General features: G+C 43.7%; 1 protein-coding gene across 3 annotated transcripts in view; it reads right to left on the reverse strand.

Moving 5' to 3' along the window:
- Positions 1 to 15,469, reverse strand: part of LOC147436217 (histone acetyltransferase HAC1-like) — a 104,880-nt gene that overhangs the window by 24,132 nt on the left and 65,279 nt on the right. For 2 of the 3 annotated variants that reach the window (XR_015185165.1, XR_015185166.1), the window contains exons 5-10: positions 9,674 to 11,049; positions 9,127 to 9,423; positions 8,765 to 9,043; positions 8,561 to 8,689; positions 7,739 to 7,939; positions 7,516 to 7,658 (exon numbers count right to left, since the gene is read on the reverse strand). Coding sequence is in view for 1 of the 3 variants with exons in the window: in XM_086489116.1 (XP_086345242.1) it covers positions 7,516 to 7,658; positions 7,739 to 7,939; positions 8,561 to 8,689; positions 8,765 to 9,043; positions 9,127 to 9,423; positions 9,674 to 10,834; positions 10,937 to 11,049 (2,323 nt within the window). In the remaining 2 variants the exon portion in view is untranslated. The remainder of the gene's footprint in view (positions 1 to 7,515; positions 7,659 to 7,738; positions 7,940 to 8,560; positions 8,690 to 8,764; positions 9,044 to 9,126; positions 9,424 to 9,673; positions 11,050 to 15,469) is intronic. The other variant, XM_086489116.1, reaches the window with a different exon arrangement.

Consider the following 15,469-nt stretch of genomic DNA (forward strand, 5'->3'; position numbering starts at 1 on the left):
AAACTAAATCACTTTGTTTACTACGAAACAAAACTAGATAAAACAAAACATTATTAACTTAAAAAGTTTTTAGAAAAGACAAGCGAGAAATCAATAGCAACACACGAACAGAAACTACAAGATCATTGAACTTTGAGAGAGGAGAAGAAGAAGAAGAAGAAGAGAGAGAGAGAGAGAGAGAGAGAGAGAGAGAGAGAGAGAGAGAGAGAGAGAGAGAGAGAGAGAGAGAGTCGACACGGCACGGCAAAGTTCCACGCCTAGATGCACTGGCCCCAAAGATTGGCGCCCCTTTTGGTATTTCTTTGTTATGTCTCTTCGCAATGTACAACCCCCGAGGGTCCGACTCTCTCCGAGACTCTACGTCCAGATGCTCTATGAGAGAGTGGCCCTCTAAGCTCTTTTAAATTTACAAGGGATGCCCAAAAGCAGAGCTCCAAACGCATCAGGTTCAAAAGCACAAACCCCCAAAAGCATCTGCTACCAAAAGCTCATGCAAAAAGCTGCCCAAAACAGCCAATGCAAATCGCGGAAATCCGTACAACCTGCCACGTCACCAATCCACGCAATTTACAAAAATCATCCCTTATAACACTACACAATTAATGAGTCGACATGGCCTAGCGTAGTTCCGTGACAAGAGAAATTGGCCCCAAAGACTGGCGCCCCTTTCGGTATTTCTTTTTGTATTAATCTTTGAGCAAAGTACAACTCCCACGGGTCCTCAGCTCTCAGACTCTACGTCCAGATGCCCCTGAGAAGTGAGGCTCTTGGGCTCCTTATAAACTTACAAGGGATGCCAAAGAGAATTAACGAGCTGATGACATGGCACTGTACCAAAAGCAGGTAAACTCCAAAAGCACCTGCTCTCAAACGCTAACGCCAGAAATTGCCAAAAGCAACCAGCGCAAATTGCGGAGATCCGTATGGCCTGCCACGTTAGCATGTCAGCGTGTTTTACGACCGTCTGTACAGCTGTCACCGCAATTTGCCGTCGTCCGTACAATGCCACGTCATCAGCTCGTTAATTTTCTTTGTGTCCTCTTGGGCCCCCTCGACAAGGGTACCATAAGTTGGTACAACTTGCAAGCTTTAAAATCTTTTAAAACTAGGCCTTTCGGACTCCTCTCTGGTGGTCATGCCACGTCATCACTTTGTGACATACCCCCTTCTTGAAAGAATTGTAATCGCCCTCAATTACGCCTACAAAATAGACAGAGGCCATAAACCATTTTAGCAGACACTGACTCTAAGTCCCGATGCACTAGACACGACACATCTAGCACTTGTACAGAGACGATAGTCACATCACTGCACATGACATCACATAAAAATTCATTCCAAATCTCAGACCACGACTGCCAACAACGTATTTAGTAACCGCAACTAGATCCATCTCGAACCTCACTAATGTTGGATTAACTAATCCTTATTGTGATCATGTCTATTGAGATTTTTAAGACCGAAATGTTGCAGTCATTTCGTCTTTCAATTCCTGCACTCAAACAAGTCAGATGAGAGAGTACAAATCATTCATGTTCAATTTCGGGAATTCCATTTCATAAAGTCATACAATAGAATACTGTCAGCACAGTAGCATCCTTGAAACCCAAAGGGATATAAGTGACTCTATTCAATCCAGGTAATCTATGACAAAGGAGCGGAGTGACTCCCTTCTTGTGCAATCCCTTTGCACCAGATTCAACCCTGCTGATCTGCGGGATCTCTAGGAGTAGACGCAGCTTAACCGAATGCTTCAAGGTGAAGTTCCAAAATCTGAGGAGTATCTACTAGGTCCTCCCTCTCCATCCACTTCGCACCTAATGCCGGATAGTCCTTGAATTTAACTATGAACTGCCGAATCACTTTACCTTTGACTTTTCTTTCCTTGTGTGAGCAAGTATCTCCTCGCTCTCTTCCAGTTCAGGTTGCTCATCTGGCTCCCCTTCAACTTGCACCTCACCTTTAAAGGTTTCAAGAGACTCACATGAAATGCATTGTGAATCTTCCAAGTATCTGGCAGCTTGAGTCGAAAGGAGACGTCATTAATCTCGAAAGGGCCATAAAACCTCATGCTAAGCTTTGGAAACAGTCGTTGCTTTCCCTTCCTTTTTCTCAGGCGTGCCTTTTCAAAACGTAAGAGCACCCATTCATCTTCCTTTAATTTCAAGTCGCGTCGATGTCGATTTGCTGCCTTCTTATGTCGTACTTGAGACTTCTCTAAAGCCTCGCGGACCTTGGCAAAAGCAGTGTCCAAGTCCCTCGTATACTGGTCGGCTTCAAAAATCTTGTCTTTAGTGCTGAGAAAGGGAGGAACCTTTTGAGCACCTTCAATTATTTCAAATGGCGCTTTCACCGTCGAAGAGTGAACCGTGCTATTGTAGGCAAATTCCACCAAAGGCAAAAAAATTCCCATTGAGTCTTCTGATCAAAGATGCAAGACTTCAACAAATCCAAAACAACTGAATTTGCAATCTCAATTTGCCCATCTGTCTGCGGGTGGAAAGATGACGAGAACTGCAACCGTGTGCCAATGTTCTCCCAAATAGCCTTCCACAACAAACTCGTGAATCAGGGATCTTTGTCGGAAACTATTGTCTCAGGCATGCCATGTAACCGAAATATCTGTGCAATGAACAGTCTAGCTAAATGGTCCGACTTGACTGTTTTTTTCACTCGAATAAAGTGAGCTTGCTTGCTAAATCTATAAATGACAGTCTAAATGCCATCGTGCCCACTTTGTGTCTTCGGGAGATCAAAGATGAAATCCATTGCAATACTTTCCCAGGGGCGGGTGAGAATGGGTAAAGGCTGTAGTAATCCTTGTGCCTTATGCCTGTCAAACTTGACCTTTTGGCATACTAAACAATTGCAAACAAAGTCGTCCAAATCCTTCTTGAGTCTCGGCCAAAAGAAATAACGTTCTACCCCCTTCAAGGTGATATCAATGCCGCGGTGACCCGTAAACGGTGGACAGTGGCACTCTGTCAAGACTTTTTCCCTCAAAGGTTGTGTGACACACAACATCATTTTCTTCATCACGTAGCCATCCCGTATGGAATATCCTCGAGCTGTCTCCCCATTCTGTAGCCCAGTGAAAACATTCGTAAAGTCCGGATTTGTGACGTACTAGTCAACCTATCCTCAAAGCTTCTATGATGGATCGCCGAAATAGCCAAATGCAACTGCCACTAAATTTTTTATGTCCCTGAACATGGACAATCTGGAAGTGAAACTATGACAAGATGTTAGCCCACCGCATCTGCTTTTCCGAAAGCTGCTTCTGTGACAAGAAGTGGCGCAGACTCTGATGATCTGCAAAAATTGTGAAGTCGCCTCCGAGTAGATAATGTTGCCACTGTGTAAGAGCATGGATCACTGCTAATAGCTCTCTCATAAATCTCGGCTACCAATTCTAGCCTTGAAATCATTCTTCTTTCATAAGTAATCACGTGGCCTTCTCCCAGACTACAACCACAAGCATCACAATAAACTTCAAATGACTTTTGCAAGTCTGGCAAAGCCAATATTGGTCCAGTTGTCAATTTTTCCTTAAGTGTCTAAAAAGCAGTCACCTCTGTCGATCCCCACGAGAAAGGGACTCCTTTCTGAGTCAATAAGTGTAAAGGCGAGGCTATCTTTGCAAACTTCCGAATGAACCGTCGGTGGTAAGAACACAAGCCCAAAAAGCTTCTAACTTCATGAACATTCTTCAAGTCAAGCCAATCGCGGATAGTCTCAATTTTGGACGGGTCCATATGTACTCCTGCTCTGCTGAGACAATGTGTCCCAAGAAATGTATCTCCGACAAGAAAAACTCACTCTTTTTGCCATTAATAACCAATCTATGATTGCGCAATGCCCAAAAGACCTGTGGAAGATGGTGTCGGTGCTCTGCTTCATTCTCGGAGAAAACTATAATATCATCAAAGAAAGTGCCCACAAAAGATCAATGCTCTCGGAAAATCCTATCCATCATTCGGTTGAAAGTTGTTGGAGCATTGGTAAGTCCAAAAGGCATCACCAAAAATTCATATAAACCAAAGCTTGTCCGAAAGGCTGTCTTGTAGACATCTCCTGGAGCGATTCTGATGATGATATCCGCTTTTAAAATCCATCTTGCTGAAATAAGAGGATCTCTTAAGTCTGTCAAGAATATCATCGATCCTTGGAATTGGGAATCGTTCTTGATGGTGATTTTATTGAGAGCTCTATAGTCCCCTGCTGGACGTGGTTGATTGAACTGACGAACGCTGCTGACGTGGCAATTTTTTCAAAAATTGCACTCACTATATGTATCACAAACTGATGACGTGGCATACTATCAAGTTGTTCCAACTTATGGACAACTACCGAGGGCCAAAAGGGACACTAGGCTATCAAAAGGAGCGTAAGAATCTGCTGACGTGGTTACTGTACAGACGGCCACGATTAAAGCTGACAACTGTACGGATTGCCGCAAAACACACTGGCTGCTGACGCGGCCTGACTGTCTGCGATTTCCGCTAACTGTTTTTGGCTAGCAGCTTTTGGGACTCTACTTTTAGCATCCTTTGAAATCTTTATAAGTGACCCAAGGGGGCTCCCTTCTCAGAGCATCTGGACACGGAGTCTGAGAGCGAGCACCTGCAGGCAGTTGTACTTTTGCTCAAAGATTAGTATAAAAGAAATACCGAAAGGGGCACCAGTCTTTGGGGCCAATCTCTCTTGGCACGGAACTACGCCGGGCCGTGTCAACTCTAAAATTTGTGAAATGTTTTGAAGTGAATCTTTGAAGTGTCGCAATTGAATCTTGACTTGGGGTGTCCAAGTTTGTTATAGTACGGACGCTGCTAATGTGGCAGAATGTACGAACTTGCGAATGGTCATTCATTGCTTGACAGTGTCCACTTTTCCGCTTGGACTCAATACCATTCCTTGAAATATCTATATAACCAACCACAACATCCGCGACATGCAAGAGTTCGAATATGAAATTTGTTGTCAAAACAGAGCAACCAATCAAGTTGCATATGCTCTATTAGAATTGATGAGGTCGAGACTCTCTTGTTTAAAGAGATCTCAACTGACTTGTATCTTCTCTTCATGGGCACTACGAACATGACCCTCACTTTCATGGGATTTGGCAGAAAGTCCAAGGGAGATTAAGTAGCAAGGAAAGCTATGCTAGTCCAGACACCTAAAAGATAGTCAAAAAACATTCCATTAAAGAAGGTCTACTTTTCATACAAGGCAGCGTTTGTGTGCCCAATGATCAAGATATCCATTGTCATATCTTATAAAAATGTCACGATGCAATTAGTGCAGGGAACCCTGCATACACAAAACTTTGGCCTTTGTGAGACAGTAATTTTTTTTGGTCACACATGAAAGGTTTTGTCGTGAGCTATGTGCAAGAGTGCGCACAATGACAGCAGGAAAGTGCAGGACCCTCACATCCCAAATTCCTAAATAAAAATGAAGCAGCATTTCCATTGATTGTTCAATGGATTACCTTGTACGAGTAGAGTTCATGATGCTATTTGGGTGGTGGTTAATCGTCTCACTAAGATAAATTGATTCATACCTACTTGAACCAAAGAGAAGACCTTCGTGGTACAGTTATTTAACTTTATGCTTTGCTTGAGGAGCTGGCACTCGTCATGATACCAAGCACTGCACATTTTTGGCAACCAACTTTCTAGAAATTGGAAAAAGTGAATTGTGCAAATCAAACGATGGAAAACATGTCGTGTGGGCATGTCTAGCTATGTCTCTCATCAAGTGATATTGAGAAAAGCATCTCCCATAGATTGAACTCTCTTATGACAGCTCCATGCATGTGGCCATGGGTTAGTCTTTTCGTGCTTATGTACGGTTATAAGCCAAAAACAACCTGTTGCGACTGGACACAAGGGTCAAGCTGCAAATCATAGCTTATTTTTTGCAAGATATTTTAAAAATACTCACAACTGCAAAGGAAAGCATAAAGGTTACACAAGACCGTGCCACCTTTTATGCTAAGCAGCATAGGCCGGCCCCAAGAACTCGAAGAGAGAATTTTAGAGGATGCTACTAGCTATGTTCGACTTGAACCCGTGTTGGTCCTTCACCAAAGGGTAAATTGAGCTCTTACTTGGAGTGTTTGATCAAGTGGAAACATTGACCTGAATCAGATGCAGCTTGGGAGTCGGTGGGGTTGGTGACAAGTTGGTACCCCGGTTTCATCATCGAGAAATTGTTGAAGCCAACACCTATATATATACTTTTGTAACTTCAAAATATATATACCCTACACCCATAGACATCCGGATGTGCACCTGAGCAACGTTTGGCCAGTGTGAACCAAGCCCTTAGGTTGGGGCAGTTATGAAGTCCTATAAATAGGCCCCTAAGCTCATTCATCATCTATCTTGTGTGATCACCACACTTGTACTATAGACCCTTCATAGCGCTTTCTCCCAGGCTCAACAGTGAGCCGATCAGGCTCTATGGCTGGAAGTCCATGTCTACCCCTTATGTTGTTTACACGTGTGTTTTTGGCTTGTGTTATGTCATGTGTGCAGGATGGATCCTTGGGAAGCACTATCATTATTGCAAATGAAAACATAATTCATATGTGAAGACTGTCTCCATATCGTACAAGTATTATCACCCCATCAAAGACCCTGATCCTCCAAATCAGTCCATAGGTTAAATTGACTGTTTGGACACACACATGGAAAAAAAGACAAGCAAACAGAGCTGAAACTTCCAACACCTACTCTTCGGGGGCAATAACCTTGAAATTGATTTGATCAGACCAAAGAAACTAGTACCAAAGAAACTAGTCGGTGTTTATTCCTGATTGGTACCTCATTATAAATGGATCTTCTTTCTTTTTCTGATGACTTGAAAATCACTGTCCTCTAGGCATTAGGCGCTTACGCATGAACAAGGGCCTAAGGAGGCTTACAGAAGTTTCTTTTACTTTCTTTAATGTTTACTCCTCTTGCATGATCGGCTTGAATTCAATGCTTTTGTAAAGGACGAAGGACTACGTTCAGATACATTAAGGACTTCGTCTTTGACAAGGGAGGCACAAGAACGCCACTAGAGAGGAAGCTCATCCTTGGTCGTATATTCTTTATCTTGTGACCTTACCACCAGTGAGAGCTTATAACCAAACTCTAACCTGCTTGCAAATAAAGAATTTCCAGCTTTTTATACTCATCTTTGACCATAATGTCAGCCATGTCATGAGGATAAAGCCAAGGCCCAGGGTGCTAGATAGAAGGGTCAACAAAGGTATTACAGCTCTTTAAAGCTAACGCAAAACATTTTTATGTGCCAATATGTTTCAATTGTGTCAATGACTGTCAGCAAACCGCCTACAAAGACCAATACGATTACGAAAACAGTAACCTCCGTACAGACGTGTGCATGTTAGATCGATTATGTATACATAGATTGCATTTAGACTTAATTCCCTTTAGCCAAATACAGGAAGGTATTAAGCTGGCAAAACACAAACATAATTGGGTAAAGGAAAGGACGTACCAGTCTCGTAATTTATCAGACTTTGGTGTTTTCTGAATTTCAGGGTGACAATATAGAATATAGTCCTCTCCTTTCAGAGGAGGACAAGCCCAGATATAGCAGCTGGTAAAACCCCTCTTCTTACAGTAATCCAAATACCCTATCTGTTAAAAGGCAGGGAGAATGATCTTAACCAGATAGCCAAGAGTGCCATCAATGACTCCCCAAAAATCAGCTTCCTTACCAAGATCTCATGATATACAAAGGTACGAAGTGCCTCTCCATTACTTGTCCTAACGTCAGGTCTAAAATACTTTACAGAGTCCAAATATGACAGATAAACACGGCGTTGATTTGGCTGTGCTGCTTCTGAACCAAACTCCTGTACATACATGCCAAATAGACAAACCTCTACCCCTTCTATTTTCTGAAATAATAAGAGCACCTGGAAGTTCATCAACCCACATTATAATCAGGAATATATTGACACAAAAAGCACACCAACTACATTCAAAACTTCCACGTGTGAGTTAGGGGCTTTGAAAGTTCAAAGCCAAGCTTCTCAATGAAGAGAATCTTGCAACGCTACTCAAAACATATACTATGATCAAGCCCAAAGCTGAAACAAATTCAAGGAAGTGCAGTTTCCAGATTAAAACATAGTAAGCAGAAACCCTTTGAAAAACCCTAGCAAATGTGAAGCTCAAGTCTCAAACATTCCATCCTTCTTCAAGTTATTTTAACAATTTGTAATTGAGTAGGATAAAGGGACTCCAGGCCAAAAGCTTTTCCTAGCGGAAAAACAGGGGACAGCTCAGCCAGCAAAAACCTCCCCCGTACAAGCATCAAGTAATACAAACAGCATGGCATGAACAGAAAATACCTTGACTTGTGTTTTGAAAATTAGCAAGGTATGCAATGGACAAAGTTATGAACAGATGGCTGAAATAGTAAACACAGACATCGAGGCCTCTCGTCCATTAGTTTGCCTATTGTATTTGAAAGATGCCTGAGGATTTACTCAATCGAAGAAATCCGTGCAAACATGCAAAAGTCACTTACTTACTTTCGATTTGTAAGGAAATTCTGTAGGATAATCTTCCTCCTGAAACATCTCCAGAAACTGTGGCTTCACCTCCAGCTTCTTGTCAACGCACGAGACCACTCTCACCACCAGAGAATCTGCTCCTGGTACCTAGAGAAGAAAAAGTAACAAGTTAAGAACAGATTTGGCACATCTTGAACAGGACACTGTCCAAAAGATAAATACCTCGTTATAGGCCTTTCCCTGAGCCCGGGCCCGCTCATGCCTCTCCTGCTTGAGCCTCCTGGCTAACCTCTGTTCGATGTAATCACTCAGAAATGTCTTCGGAAGATCCTTGGCCCCAAGAACAGCGCTTTGTGGCAATGGCTTTCTTTCACCCTTCCCCATCTCAACCAGTAAACAACTCGGACATGTATACTCAGCTTGACCTCCATCATTTCTACGCATGTTGAAGAGGGAACAGATTTGATGTTGCCACTTCTCACATTTATCACATTGCACCCACTGCAGAGAACAAGCACAATAAAATTGGTGAAAATAGGGCAATTACAATCACATGTAAGTACAAGCATCTGAGCAATGCATACAGGCTCCTCCGTTTCATCATCATTCCGCCGCTTTTCCAGCCTTGATTTGAGATAAGCCTGCCCATCTACCATCATGCTATCACTTCGAGTGTCATTACAACATGGCATGCAAAAGTAGTGCCGAGTTTCACCACACTGCATTGTGAAGTATAATGCATTCCGCTTAATGCGAGCCCCACATAAGGTGCAATAGATTGGAGGTGGCTCAAAAGCAAGCGTCTCAATGCCGCATAGCTGGCAGCAATTCTCATTCATACAATCTCCCGAGGCTTGATTTTTCTCAACTTTTGACTTGCTCTGCCAGAAAGAAGACCTGATATTAGCTCCTGAAAGACCAGTAGCTGATGTATGTCAAGCAAGAGAAACCAAAGAGGGGAGAAATCCAGTGATACTCATAACAATAGCAACTAACTGGAAGGGCCATGCAAAAGGGGTAATGGGGAATCTACACTGATAGACAGCTTGAACTAGAGCTCCTACAAGCAAGATTCCTTGTTACTAGAAAGGTAGCCAGTGTCATTTTTGTCAAGTGGTAGCATCCACATACCTGGCCCACCCACTGTCGCAGAGCATCAATGTGCTCTAAAATCTGCTCGGGTGTAAAAAGCTCAATAAGGGAAACGCCCTTATTCTTGGACTTGCCAACTTTGATATTGCCTGTAGTATCAGGGCCAGCAGAACTTGAATTTACATCTACCTCCTCTTTAAAGTCATGCGTTGCTTGCTCAAAGGCTTTGCTAGAAGTTTCACCACTGTGAAAGGTCATTGATGGCCCATCTTCCACTTTAACCTTGTGATCCTCACACTTACTTGACAACTCTACATTCACTTGACTTTTAGATTCATCCACTAAACAAGCCCGTACGTCGGATTTCACTTGTCTGAATGACCCACACTCTTCTAAAGCTGAGTCTCCTTCAGTGTTAAAATTCGGGGTTTCCGTCTGAACCTCCGTAGAATTTTGTTCCCATGATTCAACTTTGACACGCTTAGCAGGGCGCTCTTGTGCATCCGAAGGCGTTGTAATAAAGGCTTGGCTTCCAGTTACTTCCACCTGTTCATGGATTGCCCCAGGAAACTTGTCAAGTGCAGTGGCCTCTCCAGTTGAAGTGTGACCAGCTGCATGCCCAATCGACTTCATTCGCATACTATTTCGTACTGGCACACACACAGGACAATTTGATAGCTTGCAGTTTTTGTGATGCCTTATCAGGTTGCGCGTTGGAGTGCAGCGTGGGAATTGGCAACCCCGAACACGGCAATTGGCCAAGTGTGCTAGTAACTGTTTGGCAGAGGCACACTGAAGAGACATTGGGCACTGACCCTCTGGAGCATTACAATTGTTAGCGTGGCGTAAAAAAATAATCCAACGCTGTTGTTTAGCATACAGTGCCCTTTGTTGTTCAGGAGTGAGAATGACTGGCGCACTTAAGGCATTGGGCCTACATGCACTTCCTGCATGTGAACCACAATTTGAAGCCGCTTCTTTAACCCCCTCAAGGTTAGAAGCATGCTCCAACGAAGATGCTTGCAGCAAACTATGCACATTATGCTGAAGTGCTGCCTCTTGCTGCTGGTCGCAATGAGCCTGAGCTCGAACAGCAGTGTGTTGAACCTTGTGGAGTCCCTCAGAAGATAAGGGACGCTGGGAATGCACCCCCTTCAGCAAAGATTGATTAGGTGAAGAAAGTAACTGGCCTCCTTCCTCCTGCAAAAGCATACTGCTATCAGACTCAAAGGAAGCTTGAAGTGGTGCTTTTCCATTAAAGAGCTGTGGTTGCTCGTGCAGATTTTTTGAGGTGGAAACAACCTTGGCTTGTGCTTGAAGCTGATAGCTGTTGGCTTGTTGAACCGGCATTCCAGGAACAGGTATCATGTTGGAGGATCCATGGCAGTGCATGCCCAGCCCATTCGAAGGAAAACCTGAGGACACATAAGCATTGGATAGGTACAATTTCCAGAAACATCAGATGCAAGCCTGTCTCCTGGGTTTTCTAGCTAGTGTGCAATTGTGGATATTGACAGTATTTCAAACACCATATTTACTTTGCAGTTTGTTTCAGATTAGTACATCTTAACAAAGGAAGCAGATGGGCCAAATTGACTAAAATTAGAAAAATTGAACGACTTAAAACTAATGTACTAGCGCATGCACGTCCATAAATTCAAAAAATACATTCTAGTGTACTGAGTGTCTAAATAGACACGAGAGTGTGTGTGTGGTACATGTGCAGCTGTGTGTCTATCATAACCATGAACACATTGTACCCTGCCCTTTACAATATTCAGATACATAATGTATGGAAGCTTGCAAAAATGTGCTCAACACTTCATGCATAGAGAGCGACATGTATGTTGGACAAAACATTGAAAGATGTAGTGAAACATATAAATGTAACAATACATGTATAAATACCATGTACTGCAAAAATCTTGTTGAATAACAGACAAAACCACTGAATCACCTCTCAACTTGAGGTCATCACAATCAGTACGGATCAATAAGTGAGCATTTGACATTATCATATAATAAGCATCGGCATGTAATGGGACCTATTCAATTCCCAGCATTGACTTTTCCTTCGCTGTTGAAAGATTACATGCATGACCACAAAAAACATGGTCAGGCATTCACGTCTGTATCTGAACAAATCTGAATGTCTCCTTACGAGGTCCTTGCGTGCAAATTGCTATGCTTTTTAGAACGTTATTCTCCCTGATGGATGGTGCATGTGTGTGTGTGTGTGTGTGTGTGTGTGTGTGTGTGTGTGTGTGTGTGTGTGTGTGTGTGTAAAATGTGTGTGTGGAGATTGGGGTTCGCGCAGGCTGGACAGCAGCTGTTTAGGGTTCGCGCAGGTTTTTTAGGGCACGCGCAGGCAACAGCAGGTCGCTCTCTCGTGCCTCCTCCATTCCCTGGCTGCGCACGCTCCTCTGGCTGCTCGGCGTCACCTCCCTGGGCAGCAGGCTGTGTGTGTGTGCGCGCGCGTGTGACCCTGCTCCCTGCAGTCCCTGCGTGCTGCTCAGTTCTGCACGCAGTTGACAGCTAGCCCTCTCTACCTGTTTTCAGCTGCTGCTTAGCTTTGTGTGTGTGTGTGTGCACGCGCGCACGCGGGCGCGTGCGCGTGTGTGTGTAATCAACCTGCAAAGACTGTTCAGCCTTGCACAGAAGATCTCAGCGTGGCCAATTGCCCCTGCGCAGTCAATCAGCAGAGATTTCTTTCAGCAGAGGATTTTCCCGCTAGTACCCAATTGCTCGATGTATGCCCTCTGTGGTTGAATGTACATAGTCTGTGCGTTTCTGTACAGAGTTTAAAGCAATCAAAAATCCAAAAATCCAAAAAAGAGAGAGAGTGTGTGTGTATGTCAGATTTTGGAGTGCCATTTATTGCTGCATATAAACGAAGAAAACAGATGGCACCTGAGTCTTCGGAAATGGGTGAAATCCGAGCCTGTCTACTAGAGGATTTTGAAGGTGCACAGAATGCTTGGGAGGGGCACAAACCTGCTACTGAAGTGCTCATTCCTATTCACGCACTGATGGACCCAGTGGCGCAATATGCTTTGAATGCAGTTATTCTGTTTTTCCTAGGCAAGATGCCCACTGCGCAAGACATGGGTCAGTGGGTGGACTTCTTGCTTAAACACCAGGCAGTTCGAGGCGTTTACTTTGGTGCCAGAGGATTCTATGAAGTTTTGCTAGCAGATACTAAGATACTGATGCCCGTAACATGTTGCTTGAGTTGTCTCCCCTGTTTTTTTTGGTACGCAAATGACACATGTATTGCCGTGGGCACTTACCAAGGCCTATTAAAGCCTAATCCGTCATAATTGCCCTATATGGGTGGAAATCCTTGATTTTCCACGCACTTGGCGCCACTTCCTTCCTATGCTCGCCTCTCATTTAGGAAAAGCGATTTGTCCTCCCAAACTCAATGCTAATACAAATCGCTTCCGTGTGCTTTGGGACACGGATGTTCCCACCTCTCAGGGTATTACTGTCAATTCGGGGGACCCACTCATTGGGAAACGCCCTTTCAAGCTTAGATGGGAAAAATTTGCAAATTCATGCTTTCGTTGTGGGAAATTTGGACATATGCAATCCGAATGTTCTTAGCCTGTTTTGCAACCCCTCTTTCGGCTATCCCTTAGCTCGCGGTCTCTAATGAGAGAGAAGTCCCTAATCCCATATCTGCCGCTGTTGCAGCTTTTACACTGCCTAATGTCGTACCTTTGGAGAGAGGCAAGGTTAAATCTGTTCCTTCCACAAATCCTCTGGGTAAAGGAAAGTCGCTTTCTTCTTCGGAAATCAAAAACAAGGGGAAAAACGTGGACTCAGCGGAAGGATCTCCTTGAGTGACCCCCAAAAAGACTGTTAAGATGCGCTCGCAGCTTTCTTCTCGTAATTATGTACCTCTTGAGGTTAAATTTGTAGGACAAAAACCCCTTCCTTGTAATGATAATCGCACTCTTGCGGATGCATGGGATAAGGTGGTGCACTCTTACAGAGACAGGGATGCAGTGGTTCATGGGACTTTTCAAGAATCTGAAAGTTTAGTTGCCCCTCGGACAGGCATGCAGAATAATGTGGTTGAGTCGCAGGCTGTTGATGTTGATGTACTTATGGGCACGTCAACTTAGTCCCATCCTTATTTGCCTCTATACATATCTCTTAAATGCATAGTTGTGTAAAATGCATTTCATATAATGTGCATGGGTTATGTAACCCTGATAAGTGGAGACTAACCTGGCACTATGTACATACATGTAAGGCTGACATTGTGGTTTTGCAAGAGCATAATCAACATGATTATGTTGGGCAATGCTCGTATTTTGTGGGATACTGATAGCATATGCTGGTTCGTTGGGCTTTTCGGGTGTTCTCATTATGGTTAGGCATGAGTTGCAACCGGTTCTAGCGTATAATGATTCGGCAGGTCGTTGGATGGTGGTCCAATGCACGATCAATGGTCAGATTTATGAATTTGGTGGTGCTTATGCGCACACGACCTCGGGACAACGAGCTATTTTGTGGCGTGAGATATCTTCTTATCCATGGCTTTCCAATGCGTTGCTTTGTGGTGATTTCAACAATGCGCCGACTTCATCTAATGACACCACAGGACATTCTCACATGTTAAGCATAGAATTGCAAGCTTGGATAGATCTTGTGGCATGTACACGGATGTTTGACCTGTGGACCCTCTTGCATCCTGATGTTTCGGAGTATACATTTCAACATAATGCCTTTTCTGCATATCGTGCAAGATTAGATCGATGGTATATCCTTGGCAGGCAACGATTTGACGTGTTAGTGTGCGAAGTGAGCATCGACCATTCTTTGCTATTATCTGATCATGCTCCTGTTGTGATGCTGTTGCGCTTTGGGCAACTACATTATGATCAGCCTCTTTCCAAGAAGCGTTTGTTGCATATCAACAATGCATATCTTTCTTACGAGGTATTTCGTGAGATGATCTATGAGGTTATTCCCCCTTTGGTTGCTCAAATGCATCTTGATCCTGATGTTGCCTGGGTTCACTTTGTTGGGCGTGTGCAGAGTGTAATTCACGACTATGGCAAGTATTACATGTTTCAATTACGTGGTGATGTTGAGGATGCCAAGCATATGTATCAACAGCTCCAACTCTTAGCTGAGGCACGTCTGTTGTCCGAAACTGAATCCACGGCCCTTTGTCAGGCCAGGGTGTGTTTGCTCCATAATGACAAACGAAAATTGGATAAATGGAAAACTCGTGCTCGTCATTGAGCGTTTGTGGCCAAGGGATGTGCCTCACTCAAAGTAGTTTTTTAAGCACTTGCATCATTCGAGGGCCTCCCAAACTATTAAGCAGGTTATGTTTCGATGAGGAGCTTGGACAGCGTTGAAGAGTGAGCTTACAGATTCCATGGTGTCCCATTTTAGGATTTTTTTTGTCGCTCCCTCCGTGGCATCCACCGCAGTTATTCGTGCAAGACAACTTTTGTTATCTACGGTGCATTCAATTGTCTTGCCTCAGGATGCTTTGGCCATGGAGGCGGCTTTTACAGAGAATGAATTGCACTCAGCTTTACTTGCTCTCGGAAGATGGCGTTTGCCTGGTTGGGATGGGCTCACTGTGGAGTTTTTTCTCTCTTTTTGGGAGCCTTTGAAAGAACCTTTACTTTATATGATGAACCCTGCGTGGGTGAAATAGGATTTGCCATTGTCTTGGAAAGAGGGTTTATTGATGTTGCTGCCTAAATAAGCGCTTTGTATGCAGTTCTCGCATTGGCAGCAAATTTCTCTTATGCCGGTGATCTATAAAATCTTTGCTAGGATCACTGTGAATCGTATAAAGGAACC

The sequence above is a fragment of the Adiantum capillus-veneris genome, chromosome 18 (assembly GCF_014529385.1).
Source record: "Adiantum capillus-veneris isolate H3 chromosome 18, ASM1452938v2, whole genome shotgun sequence".
NCBI classification, from domain to species: Eukaryota; Viridiplantae; Streptophyta; class Polypodiopsida; order Polypodiales; family Pteridaceae; genus Adiantum; species Adiantum capillus-veneris.